General features: G+C 36.6%; 1 protein-coding gene, 1 long non-coding RNA gene and 1 pseudogene across 4 annotated transcripts in view; 2 read left to right on the forward strand and 1 right to left on the reverse strand.

Annotated features, from left to right (window-relative positions):
- LOC129486718 (uncharacterized) overlaps positions 1-23,229 on the forward strand; it is a 139,550-nt gene that overhangs the window by 107,640 nt on the left and 8,681 nt on the right. The gene's annotated exons all lie outside the window — the stretch shown is intronic.
- On the forward strand, positions 4,916-5,033 carry LOC129487014 (uncharacterized; annotated as a pseudogene).
- RSPO2 (R-spondin 2) overlaps positions 14,559-23,229 on the reverse strand; it is a 190,799-nt gene continuing 182,128 nt past the window's right edge. For all 3 annotated transcript variants that reach the window (XM_055287057.2, XM_055287054.2, XM_055287056.2), the window contains exon 6: positions 14,559-16,446. In XM_055287057.2, coding sequence (XP_055143032.1) covers positions 16,331-16,446 — 116 coding nt within the window. In that variant the 3' untranslated portion in view covers positions 14,559-16,330. The remainder of the gene's footprint in view (positions 16,447-23,229) is intronic.

Raw genomic sequence — 23,229 nt, forward strand, 5'->3', positions numbered from 1 at the left:
AGTGATGATGAGCATTTTTTCATGTGTTTTTTGGCTGCATAAATGTCTTCTTTTGAAAAGTGTCTGTTCATGTCCTTCGCCCACTTTTTGATGGGGTTGTTTTTTTCTTGTAAATTTGTTTGAGTTCATTGTAGATTCTGGATATTAGCCCTTTGTCAGATAAGTAGGTTGCGAAAATTTTCTCCCATTTTGTAGGTTGCCTATTCACTCTGATGGTAGTTTCTTTTGCGATGCAGAAGCTCTTTAGTTTAACTAGATCCCATTTGTCAATTTTGGCTTTTGTTGCCATTGCTTTTGGTGTTTTAGACATGAAGTCCTTGCGCATGCCTATGTCCTGAATGGTAATGCCTAGGTTTTCTTCTAGGGTTTTTATGGTTTTAGTTCTAACATTTAAGTCTTTAATCCATCTTGAAGTGATTTTTGTATAAGGTATAAGGAAGGGATCCAGTTTCAGCTTTCTGCATATGGCTAGCTGGTTTTCCCAGCACTATTTATTAAATAGGGAATCCTTTCCCCATTTCTTGTTTTTGTCAGGTTTGTCAAAGATCAGATGGTTGTAGATATGCGGCATTATTTCTGAGGGCTCTCTTCTGTTCCATTGATCTATATCTCTGTTTTAGTACCAGTACCATGCTGTTTTGGTTACTGTAGCCTTGTAGTATAGTTTGAAGTCAGGTAGCATGATGCCTCCAGCTTTGTTCTTTTGGCTTAGGATTGACTTGGCTATGGCTGTCTTGAATTTCCTAATTTTTCAAGAAGGGGCTCGCTATGCATTTTTACTTTGTACTGAGCTCCACAGATTATATAGTTGGTCCTGTTTACATGTTTATCTTCTCTACTGGAGATGAGTTAATTGAGGGAAGGAATTCTATTCCAGATCCAGTTTGGTGCATGGAGTGATTAAGCTACATGGACATTTAACAGAAAAGCACTGGAATCAGTTTAAGTATGTAAGAAATGATTTATTTTAAAATAATATCTACATGTTAACATTGGTAAATGTCCGATACAATATGTTTTTAAAATAGTTATAAATCGTATCTAAATCAGTATGATCTCAATCTTATTTTTAATGCATGAAATGAATTAAAAAATAAACACATCAAAATGTTAAAAGTAATGACCTTTTGGAATAAGAGAGTATAGATACATTTTTTAGCATTTCTGTATTTTAAAATAATAAAATGTCAAAATATTTGTTTTTGATAATTTTAAGAACACTTTCACCTTCATTAAAGGTAACCTCAATTTGCATGCATGTATATCAAAGATTGCATTTCATCTATAAAACCTCTTGAGTTGTATTTGAAATTTCCAAGAAAAGATGTAATGACACATGAATCTTCAAAAGCAATGATGTTGAACATGATATGTGCTTCCTATACTACAGCAGTCTTTCAAAAAATATAGCTTGGGAATCCATATTGTGAGCAAACAATATTGATCCAGCTCTGCAAATCACATTGCACCACCTTGGGGTGCAGTAAAACAACAAATCTTCCCTAGAAGGAGGGCATGAGAGTGGCAAATCCTGCAGAAGTACATTTGTAAGACTGTGACTACAGAATTGATAAAATCTCACAATAGAAATGGTAGCAGAATATTTTGTTCATAGCTCTATTTTAGCATTTTGTATTCCAAGTGCCCAAGTGTGCCTTTGCAGCTCTGTTTCAGTTACTTTGATGCTGCTTGAGGGCATGGACTACGTATTTTTTTTGGAGTCTTTCCTCCCAATGTATGGTAAGACCTGGCATACAGTAAGACACCAAAAGTGTTTTGGAAATGAATAAGGAATGTACAAAGTCAAGTTTTATTTATCTTAATCAGGGTCATATTGCTTGACATTCAATGTAGAATATGTTTTATAAATGTTTTTGATGAAATTATTTAAATTAAGCAGAACCACATTTTGATGTCAAAACGTTGAATGAGATGATAGAAACATGGCTTCCATTTAGTTATGATAGTAATTTAGTCCTGGAGGAAACACATTGTGAGACCTTTTCACAGACCATTTGGCCACCCATTTCAGGTTCAGTTATTGTTGAGCAAACACTAATTGATATATAGCCTTGTATAAAGAAAACTGTAGAACTGGGATAAATTCACTCACTCAACCTCAATTGCCTGTTGTGTAAAATGTAATAGCACTGCTTGCTTGTTATACCTCACAATTTGTATAGAGGCCAATTTACCAAAAAATATATATTAAACACTGTACATCACTATGGAAATATTACTTATTATATGCAAAATACTATATTAAGTGATCTCGGAAAACAGTGATTTAAACCAAAGAGCCCTGTCTTCAGACAATTTATCATATAATCTATGTATGAATTCTTCAGTCTAGTAAAAGGAGCAACCAATGGTTTTTTGAACCACAGAGCAGAAGTATCACCATAATGAATTTACCAATGCTCCCATCCTATTGTAGACTTTATGCACCTGCACCTTTAGCTGCTGGGACTTTCAAACACTTTAGAAATTTAATTTTGGTTATTTCGCACATTTACCACAGTGACAAGGGGCAAGGATTTTTATTGTTCTTTTTAGTTTGTTCTGCTGTGAATAACATCATTTCCAATGAAAATCATGGAGTCTTACTTCCCCTAAATTGTATTTCTCAAGTTGAAACAGCCAATGAGCAAGCAAAAAGAGAAAGAAAAGGAGAGAAGCAGGGAGTAGAGCATTTGGAGGGAAAGAGAACAGAGCCAAGACCCTTTGGAAAGGCCCCTTTAGCAACTCACTTTCCCCTTTTCTCCTAGGCCGCAACAATATTCACCACTCAGTTTATTTCCTGGATGAGGACATTTGTTAAAGACTTCAGTATCTTTAGGGGAATAAAAGTTATAATAATAATCTCTCCCCAAATCATCATCATCAGCAGCAGCAGCAGCATCAATGCCAACCAAAAAGAAATGGTGAGATTATATTTAAAAGGTCCACACAGTAGTATAGAATGGACACAGCTAAGAAATCCTGCCACTCTGGGTAAACTCAAACATGCCCAAGATGTAAATTAAATCTGCCTTGAGCTTGGACAATTTGAGTTTTGCCTGGAAGAACACAGAATAAATTGCTCAGGTAATAACAGCCTGGGGATTTATGCAGTGTAGATGTGGGATGCGAGGTAGAGAGTGAATCACTCCTGCCCTTCTTTTATCTGGGCCCCAGTTCCCTGTAGCTCCATTGTCTGGGAAGTCCAGACCAAATTGTGGACTTGCTATAAACTTTACCCAATGTTCAGCTATACTCATTTTTATGTAGTTTCATATTAAATCATCTAAGGCCCTCAGAGAATCGTAGAGTGAGTTTGTGGTAGCTTTTCCCCCAAATTATTCTGGGATGTGTTTAGATTGGCATTTGAGTACCAGTTTTATTTGTTACTGAGTATAAATCAAAGAAATAATTTCTGGATAGATTCAGACCCAAATATCTCCAATACAGCACAAGTATATATATATAGCCAGTAGAATGTTATATATTTTAGTTCACTTTGATAAAATATTGTTTGTTCTAACATCAAGAACATGTTTTAAAACAAACAATTTCAGCACTAAACTCAATCAGTATTGTGGAGCAAAAAAAATCATATAATCAGAGAAAATATATTTAATAATTGGTGCCAATTTTTAGATGGTAGTCTTTTGAATTTTCTAAATTTCCTAATTAGGGTGTAGCAAATTTAATGACAAAGAACTACACACAAGCACCTAATTACAGTGGAACACCACCGATATTGAGGAGGTAAAGAAAGGGTAACTAACATACCATCCATTTTGTCTGTTGTTATCCCACAAAACACATCATAGTTCAAAACTATAAGATGAAACACACTCAGCCAGCCTATTTTCAAAAGCTCAACTGTCTGTTTTTGAAATGCACTAATTTAAATTTAAAGACACATATTTAATGTTTTCCCTTTGTAGGTTTTCAGCAGCATACACACATGGAGTCACCATCTGTTTTCAGCCTGGTTCATTACCAATTCATCCTCCTGCTCTGTATTATCAGATCAAGAGGGTGGACATAAACTTGGCCACCTGGGCACTGGTGTCATTAATGTGCACCGCAGCCACACACTCATAAAGTGGTTTTGCTTGGAGCTGTAACTTGGTGGTGCTTCCTTTTTCCATTTGATCAATGTTGAGATTTGTTCAGTAAGCTCTTAATAATATAATTTCAGAACAAACTGGAGGACACTAAGAACTTTCAGGAGTATTTTGCCTAGAAATCCGGGAGAAAACAGCTTCTGTTTTCAGGAACAGACACAGGATGGCAGGACCAAAGGGGCAGGGATAGAATCAGAGAAGAGAGAAGAGAAAGGCAGAAGGAGATATATGAAGACATGAACACAGAGTTAAAGGAATACACATAGGATCATTTACTTATTTTAATGAATGCATGCATGAAAAAGCTCAGAGTGGCTCAGTATCATTCTGAGTATAGCTCATTATTAAATGTGGGTGAGCCCACTTTTTTTCCTTCTTGTGAAGGAAACCTATATTGATTCATCCCAAGTCACTTAGTTCATCACAAAATTGAAGTGTTTTTAAAATTAAAACATAAGTTTTACTTCCCTAATTAAAACGTTAACTGACCATGTGTCACCTTGCAAACTACACTGAATTGAGAACTCATCTGATAAATATGAAGTAAATTTAAACAGATAAATTGCCCTGGTTCCTCTTTACTATCCCTTTTAAACATTGAGCAAAATCAGATAAGTACATTTAGGTTATAAAAATAATAAGAAGCAATGTATTGTGTAGTAGTCACATCTTTTAGAAAAATTTAATATTATAACTGAAAAACAGTATAAAAAATAAAAAATTGTCTCTGCTGACTCTCAAAACTTTCTTCTTGGGATTCTGGGCTGATTCAGATTTTAGAAATAATAAAAATAAGAAAGGTCTACAGCCATACCACCCTGAATATGCCTGATCTCACCTGCTCTCAGAAGCTAAGCAGGGTTAGGCCTATTAGTACTTGCATGGTTGACTGCCTGGAAATAGTAGGTGCTATAGGTTTAAGAAAAGAAATCAGGCCAGGCACAGTAGCTCATGCCTGTAATTCCAGCACTTTGGGAGGCCAAGGCAGCTGGATTACCTGAGGTCAGGAGTTCTAGAACAGCCTGGCCAACGTGGTGAAACCCCGTCTCTACTAATAATACAAAAATTAGCTGTACACCGTGGAGCACACCTGTAATCCCAGCTATTTAGGAAGCTGAGGCAGGAGAATCACTTGAACCCAGAAGGCAGAGGTTGCAGTGAGCTGAGACCATGCCACTACACTCTAGCCTGGGCGAAAAGAGCAAAACTCGGTCTCCAAAAAATAAATTAATTTTTTTAAAATCCGGAAGAAAATATTGAACCATTAGTATCTTTCAATCAACCAATAACAAAACCTTTACTGAATTGCTACAATATTTGCGATTTTGAAGAACAAAAAGATGGAACACAAAGCATACAGCTCTCACTTTAAGGGGTTTACAGCTCAGGATGGTGAGATACGATTATTGAATATAAAAGTTGAAGCATGTTAGTTTTACTAGGTATCAAATTATATTCACTGCAGAAATTCAGAGGAAGATATCAATGATGACAAGTCAGGGCAGTAAGGCCACATCAAGGAGGTGATGGTTCTAGGGAACCTTGTGAAGGATGGTGCATTAGTTTGCTATGGTTTCCGTAACAGAAGACCACAGACTGGGTGGTGTAAACAACAGAAATTTATTTCTCATAATTCTGAATGCTGTAAGATCAAGTTGTCAGCAGGTTTAGTTTCTCCTGAGACATCTCTCCCTGATTGTGGATGACGTCTACTCACTGTGTCCTCACAAGGCCTTTTCTCCATGCACCCATGCTCATGGTGTCTCTTCCTTTTCTCATAAGAACAACAGTCTTATTGGAAAAGGACGCCATCCTTACGACCTACTTTAGCCTTAATCATTTCCTTAAAGGTCCTATCTCCAAATACAATTGCACTGGGAATTAGGGCTTCAATAATGGGTTTTGGAGGGTGAAGAAGACAAATCGGTCCATGACAGATGGAATTTGGATGAGGCTGTGTTTTGTAGGGAGGGAAGGCAGTGATATGATATGAGAGAATACAAAGATAAGCCTCATTAACAGAATAATTATCAGCCATCACTAATACAATTTTGTAGGTTGCCTACACCTGCTGCATAGAGTAGGCACATGGAAAAATCATAGAAATCATGTGTTCCCTTGCTCATCTAATGATATATGAATCTTTAAAGAAGTTTGACAACAATTATATCACTGTTATCAGAATATTTGTGTCTTTCATCAAAATTAGATACTTCATTAAAAATAAATGGCCTTGTTCAAATTCTTTTATGCGCATTGACTATCTGGTGAAATATCCTTTGATTCTTCTGCTATATCTACTGATCAGATTTCAACTAATAAGTCATATAGTTTCTTGATCCCAAGAAAAAGCAAATGGAAAAACTGTAATACAGAGAATGCAAAGCCCTGTATTGGGTTATTAGTTACAAAGGTAACTAATTACTCCAGAATTTCAGTGGCTTAAAATGATAAGCATGTATTTTTTTGCTCAGAGTTCTATTTGGTTTGGGCAGCCATTCAAGACAACATTTATTCCTGCAGTAACTTAGAGATCCAAGCTGCTTTCACCATGTGGTTCTGTCTTTGTGGTCACAGCCAAAGGGAAAAGAAATCATGTAGAACATGTCCCTGCTCTTAAGTGTCCTAGCCCTGAAGTGACACACATGGTTTCCCATCAAATCCCATTGGTTAAAATCGGTCACAAAGACCCATCTAGTTGCAAAGAGATTGAGAAATGAGATGTTGCTCCGTTGTCAGAGAGGAGAGAAGTGAATGTAAACAAGTACAAGAAGTCTCTGCCATATTTAGTTTTCCCAGATAGTATACATTGGAGACAGGAAACTCAGGTGAAGCATGTGTGATGGAGAAAAAGATTAGGAACATGTTTATTTAATTTAAAAATGAAATGGAAGTACTTAGAGCTTTAGTTTTCCTATTTTAAACAGCAAACACTGAGAAAGATACTTTACTACGATCTTGCTTTCCAGTTAAATACCATGATTGCATGTGTGTACAATACCTAACTGTTCAAACATGTATGCCCTCACATCAGAGAGCTGCTACCTCAGTAATTACAAGTTTTAAAAAGTCCTTGTGTTGAAAATTACAAACCCAAGGACCTATAATTCGCAGAATGCTTGTTTTGTTGTTCATTTGATATATTTTATTAAATTTGAAAGAAAAAAATTTGTAGGGTCATTAGATAATTATTTCATCATAAATGTAGATGACATTGGTGGGTGATATGGTAACCTTAAATTAAGTATCATTAACACATTTATACAAAGAGCCATTTCTAAGGTTTTTGAACATTGAATTATTTTATGTTCTTTCTACCTCAAAACCGTTTTCATGGAGATTATAAACTATTGTTAAGTTTCACTCCTGCACTGTACAATGAGGAAATGAATTTGAGAAGACCAAAACCTGAAGTCATTATAGTTTTTTTCTAATTGTCTTTCACATCTTCTGATATTTTCATTGTAAAATAAAGGGGAAGGCAACTATGTAAGCCTTGAGTCCCAGCTCTTAGTCACTCTTAGTGAGTCCTGGCTCCTGGTTTTCCTCTCTAGACACTTTTTCAATTTCTTTACTAGTGCCTCATTTGCTGGCTGATGTCTAAGCTTTGAGTGTTCCTAAGTCTCTCCCTTGAATATTCTCTCTCTGGGTCATTCCATAAACTTCCATGGTTCTAAGTGTTATCTGCACACTGCTATATATACCAAAGTCATATCTGTAGCCCTGATCTTTTCCCTAAACTCCAGATTTATATCCAGCTGCCTTCTTGATATCTCCACATAGATATCCAATAGGAACCTCAAACTTAGCATGTGAAAAATGGATTTATTTATTATCCTTTCTTCCCTGTGTCCCCTGTATACTCTGTTGCTCAGCACAAAAAGCCTAGGAAACTTCTTTGGTTCCTTGTCTTTCTTTACCCCACATCTAGCTCATCAGCAAGTCTCATGGGCTCTTCTGCCAAACTATTTCCTGAATCCAACCATTTCTTTCCTTCTTTACCACCATCAACCAGCTCATGTCACACTAATTCTCATCTGATTATTGCAATAACCTGCCAACTTGTCTTTCTGCCTTCACTCTGAAAACCCACTTTCCACACAGCAGCCAAAGTAAACACAGCATGGGAATCAGCACATTGCTCCCCTGCTTAAAATCCTCCCATGCTTCTCCAAGCCCATAGACCAAATCCAAGTTTTCACTACAGCTTTCATGGCCCTTCATGACCTTAGTTTTGATTACTTCTCACCTCATGTGGGTTCCATTCTCCTCCTAACTATACTCCAGCAACTCTTCCTTTTTGCCTGTACTTTGATCTTGCTGACCCTGTTTGCACTTCAGGACCTTCACACAGGTTGTTTCCAGTGTCTGGACTGTTCTTAGACTTTTATACGTTCATTATTCAGACTTCATGCAAAGTCACACTTCCCCAGAGATGCCTTCCTTGATGCCTTCTCCATTATCACATCACTTATTCTACTGTCTCTGTAGCAGAAGGGCTCAAGATGACACAAAACATTGGCCTAAAAATTACTTAGCAGATGAAATGAACAAGCAAGAGAATGGAGGTACTGCTACCATTATCTACAAGGTTTTACTCTTAAAAGGCATTCAGTGCGTACTCAATTTTCATAGGCTAGGCATAAAATAGGGGCCAGACTCTAATAAGGAAAAGATAAGATAATGGGAAAAACAGGTAAGGAATTACGGATGCCAGAGCAAGTAAGGAAGCCAGAAAGGGCATTCAAATACTTATTTTTTAAAAGAGTTTTCTTGGCTGTGTATGAGTCCATAACCTTAATTCATGTAAATTGGGCTACGAGAGCAAGGGAAGACTGCACCCTGACACATATTACAGAAAGGATGGAGTGGTCTTGATGAAAAAGAGATAGATAGAAGCTATTCTCTTATTGGAATGCAGGGGTGTAGGGTACACTAAAAGGCAGTGGTACTACTTAATGAAGAAATTAGGAGATAACTTATGCAGAAAAAAAATTCACTTTTTAAATTTTTATCATTTCACTTAAGGTTTGGGCTCAAAACAAATATAATATCTTATGGCCAGGAAGAATCAAAATAAGAACTAGAGACTTCAAGAGTGGCATTATAAAGTTGGAATTTATTTCCATACACAGGGTAGTTAAAATGGCATCTGCATTCAACACAGTTACTAGGCTCCTACCAGAAGCAGAGTGTTTGTAGCTGAGACCGAGTTAGAGATAGGCTTTCACAGTTTGCAAAGACATTTCATGAGCCACCAAGTTATCTTGTACACCAAGGGTCAACAAATCCAGTCTGTGGACCAAATCCAGGCTAGCCACTTATTTTTGCATGGCTGATGAGCTAACAATTTTACACTTTTTAAGTGGTTGCCAAGAGTCAAAAGTATCAGGGGAACCCACCCCCGATAATTCAATGTTATTTCACGTAGGTTCTTTTCTATTTCCCTAAGTTTCGGCCGGTCTGAGAAATAAAGGGAAAGAGTACAAAAGAGAGAAATTTTAAAGCTGGGTATCCGGGGGAGACATCACATGTTGGCAGGTTCCGTGATGCCCCATGAGCCGTAAAACCAGCAAGTTTTTATTAGCAATTTTCTTTTTTTTTTTTTATTATACTTTAGGTTTCAGGGTACATGTGCACAATATGCAGGTTTGTTACATATGTATCCATGTGCCATGTTGTTGTGCTGCACCCATTAACTCGTCATTTAGCATTGGGTATATCTCCTAATGCTGTCCCTCCCCCCTCCCCCCACCCCACAACAGTCCCCAGAGTGTGATGTTCCCCTTCCTGTGTCCATGAGTTCTCATTGTTCAAGTCCCACCTATGAGTGAGAACATGCGGTGTTTGGTTTTTTGTCCTTGCGATAGTTTACTGAGAATGATGTTTTCCAGTTTCATCCATGTCCCTACAAAGGACATGAACTCATCCTTTTTTATGGCTGCATAGTATTCCATGGTGTATATGTGCCACATTTTCTTAATCCAGTGTATCGTTGTTGGACATTTGGGTTGGTTCCAAGTCTTTGCTATTGTGAATAGTGCCGCAATAAACATACGTGTGCATGTGTCTTTATAGCAGCATGATTTATAGTCCTTTGGGTATATACCCAGTAACGGGATGGCTGAGTCAAATGGTATTTCTAGTTCTAGATCCTTGAGGAATTGCCACACTGACTTCCACAATTGTTGAACTAGTTTACAGTCCCACCAACAGTGTAAAAGTGTTCCTATTTCTCCACATCCTCTCCAGCACCTGTTGTTTCCTGACTTTTTAATGATGGCCATTCTAACTGGTGTGAGATGGTATCTCACTGTGGTTTTGATTTGCATTTCTCTGATGGCCAGTGATGATGAGCATTTTTTCATGTGTTTTTTGGCTGCATAAATGTCTTCTTTTGAGAAGTGTCTGTTCATGTCCTTCGCCCACTTTTTGATGGGGTTGTTTGTTTTTTTCTTGTAAATTTGTTTGAGTTCATTGTAGATTCTGGATATTAGCCCTTTGTCAGATGAGTAGGTTGCAAAAATTTTCTCCCATTCTGTAGGTTGCCTGTTCACTCTGATGGTAGTTTCTTTTGCTGTGCAGAAGCTCTTTAGTTTAATGAGATCCCATTTGTCAATTTTGGCTTTTGTTGCCATTGCTTTTGGTGTTTCAGACACGAAGTCCTTGCCCACGCCTATGTCCTGAATGGTATTGCCTAGGTTTTCTTGTAGAATTTTAATGGTTTTAACATTTAAGTCTTTAATCCATCTTGAATTAATTTTTGTATAAGGTGTAAGGAAGGGATCCAGTTTCAGCTTTCTACATATGGCTAGCCAGTTTTCCCAGCACCATTTATTAAATAGGGAATCCTTTCCCCATTTCTTGTTTTTGTCAGGTTTGTCAAAGATCAGATAGTTGTAGATATGTGGCATTATTTCTGAGGGCTCTGTTTTGTTCCATTGATCTATGTCTCTGTTGTGGTACCAGTACCATGCCTGGCCCACAGGCAGCCAGACTTTAAGTTTATCTCCCTTGTTCCCTGAAAATCGCTGTTATCCTGTTCTTAAGGTGCCCAGATTTCATATTGTTCAAACACACATGCTCTACAAACAATTTGTGCAGTTAATGCAATCATCACAGGGTCCTGAGGTGACATACATCCTCAGCTTACGAAGATACGATTAAGAGATTAAAGTAAAGGCAGGCATAGGAAATCACAAGAGTATTGATTGGGGAAGTGATAAATGTCCATGAAATCTTCACAGTTTATGTTCAGAGATTGCAGTAAAGACAGGCTTAAGAAATTATAAATGTATTAATTTGGGGAACTAATAAATGTCCATGAAATCTTCACAATTTATGTTCTTCTGCCATGGCTTCAGCCGGTCCCTCCATTCAGGGTCCCTGACTTCCCACAACACAAAAGAAGATATTATGACATGTAAGAACTATGAAATTCACATTTAAGTTTAGATAAAGTTGTATTGCAACATAGTCATGCCCATTCATTTACATACTAAATATGGCTGCTTTTCTGCTATAACAGCTGAGTAGCTGCCACTGAGATAGTGTGGTCCACAAAGCCTAAAATATTTACTCTCTGGCCCTTTACAGAAAAAGATTGCTACCTCTTTTCTCAAAAACAGACAGAGGGAAGGCAGCTTGTGGCTGAATCATAACTAAAGTAGAAAGGAGGAGAAAGGAAGTCAGTAGAAAAAGAATCAAATTAAAGTTGAATGTGCACCTGGGGAGCCTGAGGTCATAAAACCCAAGGAGGAGTTAGTTGGTAAAGCCATTTGTGAACACTACCAAAGAACTACTGTTCAGCTTCTTAAATGAAGATATGCATTTTTCCAGGGACAAGGAACTACTTGCCAAGGAGTATGTAAAACCTAGGACTGAATGAACATGGAACATCTTCCTGAAATGTGATTTTGCTCCAAGGTTTTTGAAGAGAATGTCAAAGGATAGGGGAATAATTTTGTATTTAAAAATAGCCATTTTATTGAGTAGAATGCAATATTTGCATGAATTATTTTAAAATCAGGATTAAAATGAGGCTGCTTCAGGTTATAATTCCAGAGTTATGAATTTGTTCTTCTCTGCCTGTAAGGATATTAGCGGAAAGGTTTGAAAAATACGTCATGGAGTGCTCCAAAGAGGGTGTCTGGGTGAAGTCACTCTCTAGGGCATTAAGTTGAACCTGGAAAGCAAAAAGTTATAACTCCCCTGTCAATTCCAATCTATTGGTAATGTTTTCTTGGAACACTTTTGTTGGGAAGGATTCTGAATCTACATGTCTTGCTCAGAGGTAGAGAGAGAGTGAGTAACAATGTCTGCTGGCACAGGAGAAAATGGCACATGGCAGTTTGCTGTAATGATTCATCAGAGATGAATATGGAAATCCATCAAAATCTTTATTCATCACACATTTTTCAGCTTCTTCAACCTCTCAGTCAAGGGAATGCTAGAAGGTAGTGGTGCTACCCACATAAAGGAACCTAGAACTGTATGTAGAAAAAATATTTGCTTTTTGAATGTTTAATATTTCACTTTAGGTTTAGGCCTAAAATAAAGATCTATTTTAATAAGAAGTAAAACAAGAATTGGAGATTTCAAGATTTAATGTTTATCACCTACTTTTTATCAGAAACCAACTCATGCTAATATCATCTACTTTTAAAGCCATGTCTGCCCTTGCATTTCTGTCTTTGTGATTCAAGGGGTATCAACTAATACAGTGAGCATGTCTGAGTTTACCGTCACGGAACCCTTGAAGATTTTACCACAGTCTTCCACCCCATCCAGTCTTTTGTTGATCTCTGTAAGATACACGGGTGAAGATGACATTAAAAGGGCACTGAAGAATTGTAAAATTTTATTCTATAGGGAATGGGAAAGTATTTTTTTAAAAAAAGCAGTAAAAAATTGTTAATAGAAAAATAAGTGGTAGAAATACAAAGGAATAATTGGAGTGAGTGAAGGTGGGGGCAAGAATGATGTCTAGGAAGAGTGGAACAGTCCAGAGAAAGAGACAAAGAGGACCAGCCTTGGGCAAAGAAAGTAAAGGGGTAGGGAGAAAATCAAGAGATATTTCCAAGGTAAACTCATTAGATATTAGTAACTGACTAGATGTAGGGAACAAAGGAAGTAAATGACGAATACAAGAGCCTTTAATCAACTAGGTAAAGAATTAACTGTCCAATGGGAAAAGCAGGAAGGGGAACAGTTGAAGGCAGGTATCAGTGATGATTATGTGGATCATTTGGTTGCTCTTAGATCTACCCGCTGCCCTTCCCTCAGGCTCTTCTGAACCACAGAAAACTCTGTTACCCAGACTCCCTTGCCTACTGGCTTCTGGGCAGCTTTGGGCAACAGCGGGCACTGGTGGAAGACTGGAGGTTGGGAGATGATAGGGAGAAGCCAGGGTATTTCCTCCTCTATGAATTTGCCTCAAGCAACATTTCTCACAGCAACCAGATCATCTCCAGTATTTCAGCTCCTACCAAACAAGTTTTCTGTCCTCAGTTCCAGCTCCTTCTGTGGTTATAGCTCTAGCCTCAGCTATGGTTCTAAGTCTAGCTGGGCACCCTTGGCTTCTAGATTTTGTAAACTCTACCTCTTCATGTAATCCCACTTGCATTAGGGGTAAAATAGTGCCTCCTGCTGTTGCTAATCTCTGGGTCATCTTGGCAACATATTTTGGCTTCGTGTCTTCTTTATCAATCACCTGTATAACCAATTCCTGGTGTTAAATTCCCCATCTGAAACACCCCGACTAGTTTATTTCCTTGATTGCACCATTATTGATTGATAGAGGAATGAATTCAGTTTTGTGTGTATCTGTGTGTGTATGCTGCTTATATCAGGGAGACTCAGAAATCAAGCAGATGTAAATGATTTAGCAAATAATGCCCAGGCACCAAGCAATAGATTGATACTTTTCATAAATGTTCTATTTTGTTAATAAGGAGAAATCAATATTTTTAAAAGAATCTAAATATCCAATGAAAGATATAATAGGTGACCAACTTGTATAGTACTTAGTATATAGAATGCTGTGCTGACCATACTTTACACATTTTACCTAATTATATCCTTAAAGTACAACCCTGTATATATTTCCCTGTATATATTTTCATTTGGTCCTTAAAACACAGCCCCTAGAGGCAGATGATAATGTGATCCCCATTTCACAGATAAGGAAACTGAGAGTGGAGGGATTAAGTAATTTTCACAGGCCACTGTCAGTCTGGATTAGAACTTGGGCACTTGGACTCTAGTTTATAGTTATCTAGTTTATCTATAAACTAGTGTTCTAGATGTAGTTACCAATACAGGTTTTTAAAGATTTGTCTGTCTTTTTTAAAGGGCCGTTATTTTGGGGGTAGAACAAAGTACTGAGTTAGTTATTTCTAAATGTATCTATCTCTAAAGTAAAAAAGAAATCTCCACAAAGAATAATTTTGAAGTTTTTAATGCACAAAAAAGAACATCCCAGGAACAACAGGTATTGACTTATTAACGATGAAGCACTATATAAGGAGACCCCCTCCCCACTTAGTAAATGGGAAAATAGTGTAAATAGACATGAAAGGAGGTAATACTTCAGGATTAAATGCAAACCCTAAAGTTGTATACAACATTCATCTGTGGCTTATTATCTCATAGCAATATTTTCATAATGATGTATATGATATTTATCCTTATCAGTAAGATGCTTTTGAATCAAAAGTTAGTTAAACAAAAACACTGAAGAGGTAGTTTTGCCAATGAAGGTGGAAAAAAAAAAAAAAGGCTTTACCTTGCTTTGTTTCGAAATCCACAACCATTATTTTTCTGTTCTAATCTTCTCCTGGATCAGCCAGGAAGATAATAATGCTTTGTGAAAAAGCCAATTCACAACCTTCTAAAAACTGGTTCCCCTAAGAGGACAATGATGTGTTTGAAACAACTGCTCTGAAAGTCACCTGGGAAGTTCCCATAGTGTTCCTCTCCATCTTGGATCTGAAATAGATTCTGGCTCAACAGAGACCTGTTAAGATCTGATCGGCAGTCACAGAAATTCATCCTTTTATCATCTCCTCAAATCCTATGCACAGGCTCATGGTAGTACCTTCTTCAGTGACCCAAGAACATTGGTAGGTGCCTTGTCATTGAAAGTCAGGGATTGCTTTAAATTGGGGGGAAAAAATTGCAGTCAGAAATAATGTTTGTTTGGACAATTCTGTAGCTGGCCTGTGAAACCGGCTACAAGTGACTGGATATAGTCCCTCATGTTTTCAGTTGTGTTTCATCAAAGTCATCACATCTTAGACTCAGAGGCAGTTTGGGCTTCTGATTGCCAGATGCCACCTGCTGCTTTATCTATGTGTGGGACATGTGGAGCGGAGAAGGTCTATCCAATATGCAAACTCTTTGACACTGGTCATTTGACTCTATATACAAAAACTAGTTTATCCTACCCTTACAATGAGAAATAAGCCCACGATGAGGGAAAAAAAAAAAAAAGTTTCAAGAGGCAACAAAACATGTGTCAATTCCCCAAACTAGAAAAATCATTTTTCAGACAATGGGTTAGGAACCGCTAGAAACAAAGTGACATCATATTAATCAGGTATGACTTGTTACCCACAAGAAAGCATAAATATACAGTAAATGAGAGCTTTATATGTAGCTCCTGCAGTATATGTACATATTAGGGCTGCTATGAAACTGAGCAGGAATTTCCAGAGCGTACCCTCAGCTAAAAGCAGTTTCATCGTACAACAGTGTGAAGGTAACATGCTGAGAATACCATGTGGTAACACTAAGCAGATATCCACATAAACATATCCTTGAAAATGCACAATGTGAAAAATAAAGGTCACGAGTGAATAGCGCATTGCCTGCCAAGCATCTTCTTTCACATAAATAGGCACAAGTCCGTCCTCCAGCGGTGGTCTGCAGCCTCACACCTCTAGCGTGTCCACGGTGCCGGGGACGGATTCTCTCAGCACGCACTGAGCCAAGTCACGGGCTGTGCACTTACTCCTGCCTTCACAGTCTCCGGATTCAAATCAAAGCATAAATAACACAGGGGCCACGCTGGTGGTGCTTCCTTTCACCATGTTACTGGGAGCAGATACTGGGCAAAGCAGCACAAAGGCTGCACACCAGTGTGCAGGAGTGGAGAGTAGCTTTGTGCACAATTGCAAAACAAAAACCCCTAAAAATCTACCGGATCTCTTGTTTTATTGGTTAGCTCTGTCTGTAGCTAGAAAGACGCTGTGTTGCTCCTGGGCCCTTTCTATCAGCTTCCTTTTCTTTTTCTTGTTCCTCTTCTCCTTCGCCTTTGGTGTTCTCTTCCCTACAACGAAGGAAAGAAAGGAAGAGATGTCAGAAATGGCTCTTTCTCTAGGAAAGAAAATACAAAAACATTGGGAGTTTTGCACAAAGCCCGTCTGGAAAACATCACCTATGGAAAAAGCCTCAAAGAGAAAATTGTTCACATTAATTTTGACAGAATAATAATAATTTACTAAATTGGATATGCTGTCTAAAACAGAGACTGATCTTCCTGTTACAGGGAACTGGCATATTGAAAAACCTCCCAGTGGCCTGATCTGTCTTTCAAATATCATCCTGCCACAAAAATTCCATTTATTCCCTCCTACTTTTAACAATGCTACCCTTTACTACACATCTTTACATCTTACTACTGCTCCACATGTCAGTAGGTCAAAAGAAAATAAGCATCTATCTATAGCAAACATACCAGAAGTTTCAAACTCCTCTCTCCCTTCCCCGTGGGGGAAAAAGAGTCTTGCTTTTAACATTATTTCCTCCATAGTCCAAATACCAATGTGTAAAATGACATATGTGCAATCCTTTATTTTCTATAAAAATTCATGAGGACATCATTCATTATATACCTTATGGCTTCTTATCCAAATCCCCTGGACAAGTTGTTGTTATTAATGGAGAACAAGAAGAATGCTTATTTGTTCTGATGAACTGGTGTATGTGTCTAACTACCAGACGATCATACCAAATTATTCTATTTCTCTTCTTTGCCTTAGCCACTAGGAAGCCCAGGCTACAAGCTAACTAGTTGAGGTTTTCCTCCATCAGGAATTTTTTAAATGCTGTTTTTTTTCTTTGCCTCTGCTATATTTTACTTCCTCCATCTGTGGTTATAGTTTTATAGTCTTACTTTATAAGGTCTCAACCTTTCAAAGTATGTATACATAAGATTTTGAGAAAAAAGAATAAAGAACATGAGACATCTGTCTTAGGTCCATCACCCTCTTTGAGTTCTAAACACACGGAAATCAGAGGATTTTTAGAACAGAAAAGGGCTTTAAAGGTCTCCTGCGTTTTACAGAAAGTAAGTCACCCCTACACACCTTCAATACAGGAAGACTTTTGTCTCAACGAACAAGAAAGAATCCTGTTGGCTGTTCTTCCTCTCTTACTTTCCCTACTTCAAATTTTATCTTGTAGTTCTATAAAGCTTAACTTTTCTCTTCCTGTAAGGTGTAGCTTTTGACAGCACAGTAGTCAGTACTACGAATAGGGAACAGGACATTCAGTTTTGTGCTCTTCATCCTTCCCATACCTGTAAAATTACATAACCCAGACCCTTTCATTCCAGGCATATAGCTGGCCAATTTTTCAATCTAGCTTATGGAGAAGGAGGCTGATGTCAAAAATGAAAAGGAAACAGACCAGAGTCTAGGGAGATACATGAATTAGGAAACCAGAGTCATACAAGGTTAAGGAAGACCATGAGATTTCTAAATAAGGTAGATGTTTCTTATTTCTATTCTTTCTGATCAGAAAGGATCTGTTTTAAGGATGGAAAACAGGCTTACTCTTCAAGACCCTAGCACAGTGACTGGCACTTAGTCGATGGTCAATAAACATTTGCTGAGCAAATGTTTTTACATCTTTTTATCACAAGAAAAAAAGATTTAAAAGAATAACTTATGTTTAATAGGACACTGCATTAAAACAATGAGAACATGATCATGCCCCCATATTAAATTATAAAGGTCCTTAAAGCTAACTTCTGGTTCTCATTAAATTCTGGCATTAATGTTATAATGGCATTTTGCCATCTTGAAACATAGTTAATCCTACCCAATGAAACCTTAGATCAAGCCATCATTAATCAAAGCATCTGTAAAGTTACAACTATTTAGTAACATTATCTCTAACGATGAGACACAACAAAGGAGGGCAGAAAAATGAAATACTTAATACAAAATATAGCATATTTTAAAAGCTTCAATTATAAAGTGTTATGAAGAAGTTTTTGTTCTGTATTTTCTATAAACAACAAAATCCTTAGTTTAAAAAATCATTACTGACTACATTTTAAATTCATTTGGTTTATGCTTAATTGATATAAAGCCTGGAGTTTCTTTTAAAAGCAAATTGAAATTAAGTGAATGGAAAAATAAAGCTTATCTTACTAGATTTTAAAAATGTGTTCTGCCAGGATAAAAATAGACTGAATATATGTTAAAGAAAGCTTTTCACATTCACAAGAAAGATTCATGTAAATTACGTACTTGCGAGTTAAATATGTACTACTTGCACTAACAGCAAATCCATGCAAAATGACGGGAAAAGCTCATTTTAAGATGGTCAATTTCATGTCACTTACCCAATATATTATAGTGAAGTAATTGTCAATATTAAATGGTTTTGGGTTTACTGGCTGATATGATATTGTGTAATAGGGAAGTTACTCAATACTTGCATAAAACAGTTGGTAATCCTGGCCAAAAATTCAGCAATACTTCTGAAAGCTTATTTATGTAAAATAATTTTTTAACTTGTACAATTACTCTGTTGGCAATAAGCTATATGGTACCAATTCCAACAAGCAATGTTTGGGGGCCCTAATTACAACCCTAAAGATTTTCCTCAGAAGTCTCTCTTGAATGACACCTCTTTGCTGTTGTTTGGTTGGTTGGTTTTGCTTTTGGCCAGTCCCATTTCTCACATAAGACATATTGCAAATACCGAGGAATTAAGATGGTTAGCCAAGATTTGACCACAGACAGGCCTAAATTAACTGAAAATATTTTGTGGTCCATACTACGTTGTTCTGACTTCAAGCCCAGCTCAAAGCAGTAAAAGAATACTAAAATACAACAACGTACAGAAAGGGTCTTTCATACATATGCTTTTTTCACGTTCTAAGATTTTCAAACATGAGAAAAGAAATCAGTAAGATTAAAGCTAACAAAAAAATCCTTGTTTTTATCTATATATTTGAAAATAAGTTATAATAGACATACAAACATGCTAATTTCTGTTTCTGCTTAATTTCTTTACCTCTGTGGATGCGGGATTAGACTTGGAGAATGACTTCTAGACTTCAATTGCTGCACATTCCCAAGCACATATATGCTATACGGGAAGTATTTAAAGGCAAATATGATGGCAGTCACCCAACACATAATTCAAGTCATGAATTTAACTTTACTTTTTAGTTCACAAGAGAAGACTTGGAATAGATACTGCCCAGGATCATTAGAAAAAAAAAAAAAGTTTGAGTTTTACGAGGGGATTGTCAACATCCAACATATCCAATTCTAATGACAAATTTTGCATATCTTTATCCCTAGTGTCTTGAGAATGCAGTGGCCTTGACACATCATAACTAAGGGAATCTCTTCAAAATCAGGTAGAATCAGGTCTACAGGGCAGATCTTTTCAGCACTGTTATGCAGATGCAAGGAGATGACTGGTCCCAATTATTACCGTTTTTAAGGAAGGCAATGCAATGTGGTTTAGAGAAAGGCTACTTCTGGGAAGAAGAAAACCCGGTAGCTAGGCACAGTCTTGTAACTGAGATGTCAGTAAGGCATGTGCCCGACTCTTAGTCTCTATGTCTATAGAATGAAAATACTACAGTCATCGTTCACTAGAAAGTTATGAGACACTGTGAAAAAGTTGTGGCCCTAGGATGAAAGGAAGATGTGTAGAATATCACTGGCAAGACAAGATTATCCTCAAAACGAACAAAATTAGAAAGATACTATCAAAGCCACATTCTAACTAATGTAATTACATTGACTTGCTCACATGTGGAAATGGTCCAAGAGCATAACCTATCAACTCTTCTGCAGAGAAATATGAACAATTCCTTATGGAAATACTGCTACCATCCAGCTGTGAATTGCTGCTATTAAAATCAGAAATAGGGTAGATCATTTTGAACCAAGATATAGGCAGACTCACAAATTACATGAAGCTGTGCAAATGCCAGCTCCACTGCCAGTCAGACAGTGATTTCATACTTTCATAAACTCTCAAAGTCAAAGGTCTTCAAATGCTCTCTCCTCTCACTGGGTATAGGTAAGAATCTTTCCATCACTGGAAAAATGTTTCTTGTACATCCCTCAGAGTAAGGCACAGAGGCTGTCTAGAGTTTCCATAATGCTATGTGTTTTAAGAAAGTCTTTTAATGGAAGAAAACTAAAGAAAAATTTCAGTAGCTTCGACTAAAAAAGAGATAAAAGCTTCTCTCTCTCTCTCTCTCTCTCTCTCTATATATATATATGTAATACATGCACATACCTACATACATACATAAACACACAAGCTGCAGAAAGTAAGCCACAATTATGACAAATGTAATTAACTGAAATTACTGTTGTAGCCACAACTGGGACAAAACTAGGACTGAGTTTTACTGATTTTTCAGTTTGTAATGCTCCAACTTGAAACCTGTGCTTCACTGCATTATAAAATTCATCATGGAGATTTTGAAATCACCTCAGAGAGATTCAGTCATTCTTCAAAGCCGCTAAAACTTAGGGACAAGAAGCCTGTGTAACCACCAACCTGGCAGATATTGTCATATTTCAGAGAATACTCTGGAAGCAGAACATGAAATGCTCCTTTCACATCTAAAGTCAGAAGGACTGAGTTGTAAATGATGAGTAGTACTGGACCATTTATTTTTTTTCCATATGGGCAACTTGATTTTGCCCAAGAATGAGTAGCAAGAGAGATTTATTTAAGATTAGTGATTGTCTAGAAAACACCAACTGGTTTCTAAAATATTTTTAAAAGTTCATTTAAAAATAGACCAGGCCTAAACAATTCATAAAGGAAATAAAAATAGCTAATAAGTATATTTAAATAATCAAATCTCACAATTAAAACTTCCAAATAAGATAAGATGCCACTACAAAGATCCTTAAAAGTAAAAATACCTAACACTTGTAAGAATGTCATGAGACAGCCAACAGGATGCATTGAGAATATAAAATGGATACAGCCTTTCTGAAAAGCCATCTGCCAATGTGTACAAAAGTATTAAAAATATTCTTAACTTTTGACTCAGATCTAGGACTCTATCCCTCAGAACATAATCTAAACTTGGACAAAGATTTGTGCACAGGGATCTTTAATACTGAAAAAATTGTAACGTACTTAAATGTCCTGACTACACTTTTCATGACCTCTTCTTTTTATGATTACTGAGGGAATAAATTGTGTTTTCAACTATGAATACAAGTATTTTATATTTTAAGTAATAGCAATTAACTTTATATCCAGGAATACTACTGTTGGATATCACTAAAACTTATCTAAGAAAAAGCCTGTAATACCAAAGCATTCCTACTGTGATGGAAATGATAGTAAGCAGATTCTTTTGCAGAGTGATCACTTGTAATTAGATCTGAAACATAAAAGCTTAAAAACTATTGACCTAAACACTTCAGACATTAAGAATGGAGGTTTGTTAGTTCTTGAAGCTTTCTTCCCTCCAGAAAGCAGTTCAAGTGGGCAAATATGACAAGCAGGACTGGGATCTACCACACTGTGTCCTATGTAGCCTAAGATAAAAATCTTTCTACTGTCCATATAGTTCAGAATAACACATTTATTTTAGTTGACAAATAAAAATTGTATAGTGTATAACGTGATGTTGTGATGTATGTACATAATGTGATATGGTTAATCAAGCTAATAATCAAGCGAATTAACAAATCCATCACCTAATATGCTTTTTTCTTGTGTGAGAACATTTTAAATCTACTCTTTGCAATTTTCAAGTATAAGTTACATAAGTAAAATGTACAACAAATACATATTATAAGTAAAATGTATATGTGTTAAATATATATGTATTAAAATGTAAATTTAAAAATTTATTAAAAAATAAATTTACATCTTATTTACATAATGTAAATGGGCATATTTTAATTATTCTTATTTTATTTACATAATGTAAAATGTAAATAAAATAAGAGTTACTTATTTACTTCGGCTGTGGAGTCAGAAGTGAGGGTAAGGTGGAAAGAATAAAGGAATCAATTGTGGCTCTTTACTGAAAGCACAAAGTGTCGTCAGTTCCTTTTAAGGCATTTTCAGTAACAATCATTTGGTTTCCTAGAAATGCACCTCTTCTTTTCACTAAAAAGATTTTACAGATAGCTGTGTTTTGAAAGGACTGGCAACATCTAATCTTTCAATAATGGTTTGCTATCATTTTCTTTAAGAAAAAATAATCTAGAGACAAAGCAATAAACGTTAAAGTGTTGAAAATAATAAAAAGCCACCTACTAAGGAGAGTTTACTTGAATGTCAAGTAGCAACTTAGAAGATTTTTCAAAGGGTCACTTAGTCATTTCATCTTCATAAAAGAGCGTGTGCTTTTAAAATCTACACACGATCTAGAGATAACTTACAAGAGGTGTTCTTCTTGCAAGACTAGTGATAGAGAGTGACAACTGTCCAAAACAAATAACGGACAAAATTTACTTCTCTCAACATACAAATGTGACAATCATTCAGAATATCAGGATTCAGACTACTTACTACCTGCACAGGTTTACACTAATTTGTAAAAGCTATTTCAGTCAGCCAATTTAAATGGGAAGCCTCTGACTGTTACTATTCTTTCATCTGTAAAAATGTACCACATTTTTGATCTAAAATAGTATGAAATGGCTTCTTTAAGACTTCAATTTTTCTCATAGAAGACATTTTATTGGGAGTCAGACCTGTTACCCGTTTTGTTGACAGGAAGTCCTATTTGGTTTTAAAATTTTATTTCATGTTCAAAACGATGGAAATGGAAGAAAAGCTAACCCTGAAGATCACCTGAACCTTTATAAAT

The sequence above is a fragment of the Symphalangus syndactylus genome, chromosome 7 (genome assembly GCF_028878055.3).
Source record: "Symphalangus syndactylus isolate Jambi chromosome 7, NHGRI_mSymSyn1-v2.1_pri, whole genome shotgun sequence".
In the NCBI taxonomy this organism is placed as follows: domain Eukaryota; kingdom Metazoa; phylum Chordata; class Mammalia; order Primates; family Hylobatidae; genus Symphalangus; species Symphalangus syndactylus.